Source organism: Castanea sativa, chromosome 11, assembly GCF_040712315.1.
Source record: "Castanea sativa cultivar Marrone di Chiusa Pesio chromosome 11, ASM4071231v1".
In the NCBI taxonomy this organism is placed as follows: domain Eukaryota; kingdom Viridiplantae; phylum Streptophyta; class Magnoliopsida; order Fagales; family Fagaceae; genus Castanea; species Castanea sativa.
The window spans coordinates 596,680-605,373 of record NC_134023.1 but is presented as its reverse complement, the minus strand read 5'-3'; the positions used below and the strand labels follow the sequence as shown (position 1 = coordinate 605,373).

Below are 8,694 nucleotides of genomic sequence, written 5' to 3'. Positions count from 1 at the left end.
AAAACTTAGGCCTCTGACCCGGAAATTCGTTTCCATTTGTATTTTACCTTCAAATTGGAATTTTCCAGAAAATTGAGGGACAGAGCACGAAGAGAGAGAGAGAGAGAGAGAGCACGAAGAGAGAGTAGAGAGAGCGAGTCACGCCCCAACCCGCGCCGGCGAGTCGCGCCCCAACCCGCGCCGTCGCTTCTCTCTTCGTCGAACCCAGTCCCGGCGAGATCGAGGCGCGATCTCGCGCGGTCGAGCTCGCGCCGGGCGAGATCAACGTGCGATCTCGCGCCGTCGAGCTCGCGCCGGGCGAGATCGACGAGCGTGATCGCGCCGGCGAGACACCCTCCCCACCGATCTCACTCTTCCTCCTCCCTGTCTCACCTCCCTCTCTCAGTTTAATTTGATTTGGCCGGTGATTTGATTTTTGTTTGGGTAGAAGTTGATAGATTTTAACGTTTTATTATAAAATTTGTTTGGAATGTGAGAAAATGGTTGAGAAAATGTGAAAAATCAGTAAAAAAATTTGCATTTTCAGAATGCTACCAAACACTTGAAAATATTTTCCAAAGTTTTTTTTTAAAATGCCACCAAACATCTAAAAATATTTTCCTTTCCCGAAAATATTCTCTTTTCCTGAAAACATTTTCCAGAATTACTTTACTGTCGAAACAAACGCACCCTTAGTTCTGGCAAGTTTCGGCTCATCTTTTTTGGATTAGGATCTGGTGTATTGCACCGGGTGCAATTCCTTATTTTCACTCATAATTTTTTTTTTTTCACTTTTACTTTTTACTTTTTATTTATTTATTTTTCTTTTAAAATTAATGGTTGATATTGAAAATTATTTTTTGCAACTACTATTCTCAACCATTCAAAAAAATTGCATTCGGTGCACCACCCTAAGTATTGCACCACCTAATCTCAATCTGTCTTGGTCAGTCTTCACGCGTAACTTGACTTATGGCGTTTGTTTTCGCGTTGGAAATTTCATGCAGAAAACCTCAACTGTTGTCTACTTTCTTTGGTTCTTTGTTGAAAGGTCTTGGTTGGTTCCCCACAATTTGTGATTGATTGATTACTTTTCCAAACAAGTTAAAAATATTAAAAAATGACCCAGTTCTCTTCATTAAATTATCCATATTTAAGAAATAATTAATTAATTAATTCCTGCTTTTGGGGTTCAGAAGAGACTAGAAATATTAAATATATATACCCTACTGCCAAGGCCAGCAAAGCCATGACCTCACTTCTCTTTCTATTCTCTCTCTACATTATCTCAATAAATAATTGTATTCTAGCCTTACAATAGTATTGGTCCAATACTAAAAAGCTCAAACTAAATATCAATTGCACATTGTATTTCTATTGTTTTGCACATTTTCATAGGCATCTACGATAATCGAAAGAAAGGCCAGAGAGAAGAAGTTTTGATAAAATATCTGTTGAAGCAGACAATGGAGTTGATGTTCATTCCATCCCCGAGTATTAGTCACCTCATACCAATGGTAGAGCTTGCAAAGCTATTAACAGAACGAGACGACAGGCTCATGATCAAGGTCTTTGTAATGAAGCAACCATCTGACTCTAAGGTTAGTGCCTTCATTGAATCACTTAATTCGTCCTCCATCAGCAATCGTATCCAATTCATTGACCTCCCTTCTGAAGACGAACCCACCACTTCTTTCGATTTCTTTTCATTTATAGAAAGCGAAAAACCCCGACTCAAAGATGTTCTTTCCAAGCTTACTCTTGTCGAGTCAAGCTCTAATACATCTCGAGTAGCTGCAGTTGTCTTGGACATGTTCTGTACACCGATGATAGATGTGGCTAATGAATTTGGTATCCCTACATACATATACTACACCTCGGGTGCTAATTTTCTTGGTCTCATTTTTCATATTCAAACCCTTCATGATGAACACAACCAGGACATTGTCGCTTACAAAGACTCGGACACTGAGCTGGTTGTGCCAAGTTTTGTCAACAAAGTCCCAGCTAAGGTCTTCCCTTATAGACTTTTTGATAACTCCATTTTTTTTATTAACCAAGTAAGATGGTTCAAAGAAACAAAGGGTATTATTATAAATACATTCATGGAACTTGAACCCTTCGCAATAAACTCCTATTTTAATGCCAATACACCACTAGTTTACCCTGTGGGACCTATAATGAACCTGAAGGGCGAAACCCATGAGACCCAAGAGCCCCAAAATGGTTTTGATGTCATGAAGTGGCTTGACGATCAGCCTCTATCATTAGTGGTATTCTTATGCTTTGGTAGCATGGGAAGTTTTGAAAAAGACCAAGTTAAAGAGATAGCATATGCATTAGAGCATAGTGGCTGTCGTTTCCTATGGTCCCTGCGTAAGCCACCACCAAGTGGTGGGATTGCAAGTCCAAGTGATTACACAAACCTTGAGGAAATTTTGCCACAAGGGTTCATCGAACGAACACAAGGTATTGGTAAGGTTATTGGGTGGGCTCCACAAGTGGCAATCTTGGCCCACTCAGCAATCGGAGGGTTTGTGTCGCATTGTGGGTGGAATTCTATGTTGGAGAGCCTTTGGTTTGGTGTGCCTATTGCCGCTTGGCCAATGTATGCTGAACAACAAATTAATGCTTTCGAGATGGTGAAAGAGTTGGGATTAGCTGTTGAGATTAAAATGGATTACGATAATAGTAAGCAAATTATTGTAACAGCTAAGGAGATAGAGAGAGGAATAAGGGAAGTAATGGACCCCAATAATGAGATAAGGAAGAACATGAAGGAAATTAAAGAAAAAAGTAGGAAAGCTTTGATGGATGGTGGATCATCGCACTCTTCATTGGATCGTCTGATTGCTGATTTGATGGGTAACATAGCTCATTGAGATCAATTTTCATGAAGCAAAGAAGACGATTATCTTTTTATTTTTGTGACAATGCAGTGTTTATGGAGAATAAAAGAGCCTTTCCATATGATTTGTATACTATTTTTGTAAGAATTCTCATTTTTATTTATTTATAAATATAGTCTATTTATCACTTTTGTTAAGGACAACTGCTAGACAGTCAATTGCAACCTTAGAGAAAGAATCCATCTACTATCGGCTTGCCCAGTGTTGAACTCTTTAGTCTTGACATTCATGCTTAGAAATATCGAATGACTTAAACAATATGCTAAGATCTCAAGAAGAAAATATAAGAAAAAAAACTTTATGTAAAATAAAACTAGCATATAACCTTATGTTTATACATATGATGCATTTACAAATAAACATAACTAAATTGGTATAAAAATTCTACTTTGTTTATATATAATGTTTGTAAATTTGAAAATATAAAATAGCTAATTATAAAATAAATATAAGTTTATTTGAAACAAATGTAAATGATGATGTATAAAATTGTCAGTGAGTTGATTGTCTACACACGCATCGAATGAGGTACCTGAAGAACAAAGAAGATGAAGAACTCACAAAGAGCACAAGTGGGATGCTTGCCAAAGACCCTCTAAAGGTTAAGTCAGTGATAAAAGAATCTCTAATAACACAAAAGTGTAAGAGCTAAGAAATTACACGTACCTTGAAGAAAAGGTGGTTTGGTGCTTATATAGTGGTATAAAGCTAACCAAGATCCCTAGAATATGTCTAACACAATATGCACATCAATAGCAAAAGTTCCTAGTAGCTCCTTCGGAACTTATATAAGCCCAATGGGGTTTTTATGGGGTTTATAGAGGGAATTGCTTAGGTTAGAAGCATCCATACAACTACCCATTCAAATTTACATGTGACGCTATTTTCACCTACTCTCCAAGCTACCATTCAAGGCCAATCCTCCTTTTGTAAAGTCCCATTTTATCACATATCTCATGGCAAATTTGTCTGTAACCCTGTACAATGGTAGTCATTATCATAGTTATTTGTGCATGCAATGCATTTTCCTAAACACATTAAGCATGAGGCCCAACACAAGCCATGCATGCCACGTAGAGCTTCCATTGGATTCTTGAGATTGTTAATTACAAAGTTTTGTTATTAAATAGCATATATAATTGCCTCTAGATTAGGTGGACAGGCTGGAAATTAGACATCTACAGAAATTAGCTTATGAAATTATTTTGAGACAGTGATGTGGCATTGTAAATAGTCTCAATTTTCTTTTTTTCTTTTCAATCTAAAGTAACTATGCCTCCTTGTATTTATACAGCAGCCTCAAGGCTAACCAGATTTTCCAACTGCATTCATTTTCTTGAAGATTGGTTTTGAAGGGGATAAAAATAGGAGATGGATATTTCCACTAAACTTAAAGGGACGGAGAGTATGCAGACGGATAGACACCGTAGTTGACGCGAATATGACGGTCCAATTTTGCTAAGCATCCGTCATATATGAATTAATTGCAGATTCCAGGTTGCATGTCATTTGATATGGTTGAGTGAACTTTTGCTTTATCTCCACGCAAGCGTGTACACTTGGACTTCTTGCGACACACGTTTGAGAAGACTCCTATATGGAAAGGAATTTGAGAAGGAAGTTGTATCCTAAAAGGAAAGGTAATTCTACCCAATATAAATACCCCAGGAACCCTAGATATCAAGGTACGCACATTTAACTTAACTCTGGCACTCTAGGGTTAAAAAGAAAATTCTAACTTGACCTTCGGAGGGTTTTTGGCCGGCACCACACCGGTGCTCTCTTTTAGGTTTCTTTGTTTTTCTCTTTGCAGGTGTTGATTCGAGCTGGAGAGTGCTTGCCACTACTGGTGATTTTTTCGGCTTCATTAGTTGGCGCCGTCTGTGGGGAAGACTATTTAGCCTTTGCTCTATTCCTAAGACAAAAAGTTGCATGGTACTCACCAGATCGATGGCGACAATCAACAATCAAGGCGAAGAGCCGCATGCTACAGCGCTAGAAAGGCAAGTCCAAACGCTTGCTGCGGCTGTGGAACGCCTCACTAAGCAAAATCATGATTTAGAAGAGCAACTGCAACAAAGGAATGCACATCAGAGTGCACCAGAGGAAGACCAGGAAGTCGCGAGCCCGGAAGGGAGGAACGCTGTCGGGCCTGAAGGTAGCATTGCACCGACTAGACCGGAGCGGCCGGAGACAAACCCTCCGTCCGTCTCTGACTCCCTACCACCTCACATCGCGGCTGAGATGCAGCAGATGAGGGAACGTATGGACATGATGATGAGTGCCTTGAGGGGACGAATATCTAGCGACTTGGACAACCTAGTCCACAGAACAGATTCGCCATTCACAACACCCGTGACTTCGTGCCCCCTTCCTGCAAAATTTCGCATGCCGAACATCGAGAACTATGACGGATCCAAGGACCCTTTGGATCACTTGGAATCTTTCAAGACCTTGATGCACCTCCAGGGCGTACCGGACGAAGTCATGTGCAGGGCTTTCCTCACCACATTGAAAGGACCTGCGAGGGACTGGTACAGTAGGCTAGCGCCTAACTCCATCAGCACTTTTAAGGAGCTAGGCGCACAGTTTGTCTCCCACTTCATTGGGAGTCACCGGCATAAGAAGTCCACTGCATGTTTGTTGAACATCAGGCAGCGAGAGGGCGAGACCTTGAGATCATACCTCGACCGATTCAACAGAGAGTCTCTCCAGATAGACGAGGCCGATGACAAGATACTCGTGGCGGCATTTACAAACGGGCTACAAAAGGGTAAGTTCTTGTTCTCTTTATATAAGAATGACCCAAAGACTATGTCCGACGTGTATTACAAGGCGACGAAGTATATGAATGCAGAGGACGCCTTGCTTTCCAGAGAAGACAAGCCCAAAAAACGGGAAAGGCCGGATGATATGCAACCCGACAAGGGGCACAAAAGGGTAAGAACCGTAGAACGACGGGAGGATCGACGACCCAAGCCGTCTACAGGAAGGTTTACAAACTTCACCCCCCTCACAGCCCCAATTGACCAGGTGTTGATGCAGATTAAGGACGAAGGAACTTTGACATTTCCTGGTAAGCTAAATGGAGATCCTAATAAGAGGCCAAGAGACAGGTACTGCCGCTTTCATGGCGATCATGGTCACGATATGGCCGACTGCTACGACTTGAAACAGAAAATTGAAGCTCTCATCAGACAGGGTAGGTTGCAGAGGTTCGTCAGGAAGGAGAGAACGGATCAAAACCATGAACAAAACCTCCGACGGGAAAACGAACGTCCCAGACCACCGGTAGCAGACATACGGATGATAATAGGGGGCAGTACTTCAGCAGGGTCATCTAAAAAGGCCAGAAAGACCTATTTACGGATGGTACAAAGCATCCAGACAACGAGCTCCTCACCAGAAGGAAAACGACGGAATAGCTCCAGCATCGAATTTTCGGAAGAGGAGGCCCGGCGCCTTCACCACCCCGATGACGACGCGCTCGTGGTTAGCATACAGGCAGAGGACTTCAACATCCACCGAGTTTTGGTGGACAACGAGAGCTAAGCAAATATCCTTTACTACCCCGCGTTCCAGCAGATGGGGATTGCTAAAGAACGCCTGATCCCGGCAGGCACGCCCCTCATTGGCTTCGGAGGAACCCGGGTCTATCCTTTAGGATCCGTCATGTTGACGGTGACAGTAGGAGACTACCCGCAGCAAATAATCAAGGATGTTTCCTTTCTCGTGGTTGATTGCTCCTCAGCATATAATGCTATACTCGGATGACCCACTCTCAATACATGGAAGGCCGTCACCTCTACCTACCACCTAATGATCAAGTTTCCCACCAAATACGGAGTTGGAGAACTGCGCGAAAATCAGGTGGCTGCGCGGGAATGTTACGTTGCCATGATGGAGATGGATGACCACGTACAGGTAATGAACATCGAGGACCAGAGAACGGTAGCAAAACCTGTGGAGGAATTGGAGGAGGTACGACTAGACGATTCTAGGCCTGACCGGACCACCAGGATCGGAACCTCAGTCGACCAAACGGTTCGACATGCGCTCCTGTTATTCCTCAAAGAGAACCAAGACGTGTTTGCATGGAGCCATGACGACATGCTAGGAATAGACCCAGCAATCATAGTTCACAAGTTGAACGTGTCACCTTCTTTCTCTCTAGTTCGACAAAAGAAGCGTGTGTTCGCCCCCGAGCGGGATCGAGCTGTGGCAGAGGAAGTGCAGAAGCTACGAGAAGCAAATTTCATAAGGGAGGTGTACTACCCTGATTGGCTGGCCAATGTGGTAATGGTCAAGAAATCAAACGGGAAGTGGAGAATGTGTGTTGACTTCACGGATCTGAATAGAGCATGCCCTAAAGAAAGTTACCCACTCCCGCGCATTGACACCTTGGTAGACTCCACCGCAAGACATGAACTGTTGAGTTTCATGGACGCCTTCTCAGGATACAATCAAATTAAATTGGATAAAGCTGATCAAGAGAAAACGTCATTCGTGACAAGTCAGGGGCTTTTCTGCTACAAGGTGATGCCGTTCGAGCTCAAGAACGCGGGAGCCACGTATCAACGATTAATGAACAAAATGTTCGCGCACCAAATTGGTAGAAACGTCCAGGTTTATGTAGATGATATGTTGGTGAAAAGCGCAAAGGTATCTGATCATCTGAGGGACCTCCAGGAGACTTTCAACACTCTTCGGATGTATAAAATGAAATTGAATCCAAGCAAATGCGCATTCGGAGTTATCGCTGGAAAATTCTTAGGGTTCATGGTGTCCCAGCAGGGTATCGAAGTCAACCTAGAGAAAGTGAAAGCGGTTATGGAGCTATCTCCTCCGAGGACGGTGAAGGAAGTGCAAAGCCTAACAGGGAAGATAGCAGCCTTAAATAGGTTCGTATCGAGAGCGACGGACAAGTGTCTCCCTTTCTTCAGAACGCTGAGGAGATCTTTCGAGTGGACGGGCGAATGCCAAAGGGCATTTGAGGAGTTGAAGGCATATCTCTCTGCCCCGCCATTGCTTAGTCCGTCCACGCCGGGGGAGGAATTGTTCCTATACCTTGCCATCTCATCAGCAGCAGTAAGCGCAGCTCTTATCAGAAAGGAGGGGAAGGTACAAAAACCTGTATACTTTATTAGCCGGGCGCTAAGAGGCGCAGAGGAAAGATACCCCCGGATGGAGAAACTAGCTTTCGCTCTTATAACTGCAGCTCAGAAACTCAAGCCCTATTTTCAAGCACATACCATAAGAGTCCTAACGAATCAGCCCTTGTGAAGAGTAATGAACAATCCTGAAACTGCAGGACGGATGGCTTTGTGGGCTATCGAGCTGAGTGAATACAATATCCAATACCAGCCACAAACAGCTGTGAAAGGACAGATACTGGCAGACTTCATTGCGGAATTCACTACACCTGAGGAGCAAGGGGAAGAAGAGACGCCCACATGGAGAATTCACACAGACGGATCTTCCAACAAGCATGCGGGAGGAATCGGGGTTGTACTCCACACCCCGGAAGGAGATAAAATCGAATGCATGATCCGTCTAGAATTCACCACTACAAATAACGAAGCAGAGTATGAGGCCCTGGTGGCAGGGTTGGAGCTTGCGATAGCGGCTGGGGCTAGAAAGGCGGTAGTCTACTCCAACTCTCAAATCGTAGCCAGCCAAGTTAATGGTAGCTACGATTGTAGGAATGAACGAATGAGAAGGTACCTCGGGGAAGTAAAGGGTCGAACGAGTGACCTCCAATTCACGATAGTTCAGATCCCAAAAGAAGAGAACCAAGAGGCGGATC

General features: G+C 43.3%; 1 protein-coding gene across 1 annotated transcript; it reads left to right on the top strand.

The window, feature by feature from the left end:
* Window positions 1–1,288: 1,288 nt before the first annotated feature.
* On the top strand, window positions 1,289–3,014 carry LOC142615598 (anthocyanidin 3-O-glucosyltransferase 2-like). Its single transcript, XM_075788337.1, has one exon. The coding sequence runs from the start codon at window positions 1,446–1,448 to the stop codon at window positions 2,859–2,861; it is 1,416 nt and encodes a 471-aa protein (XP_075644452.1). The 5' UTR covers window positions 1,289–1,445; the 3' UTR covers window positions 2,862–3,014.
* Window positions 3,015–8,694: the final 5,680 nt, after the last annotated feature.

Coding starts and splice junctions, on each gene's coding strand:
- LOC142615598 (XM_075788337.1), top strand. CDS start 1,446: ATGGAGTTGATGTTCATTCCATCCCCGAGTATTAGTCACCTCATACCA.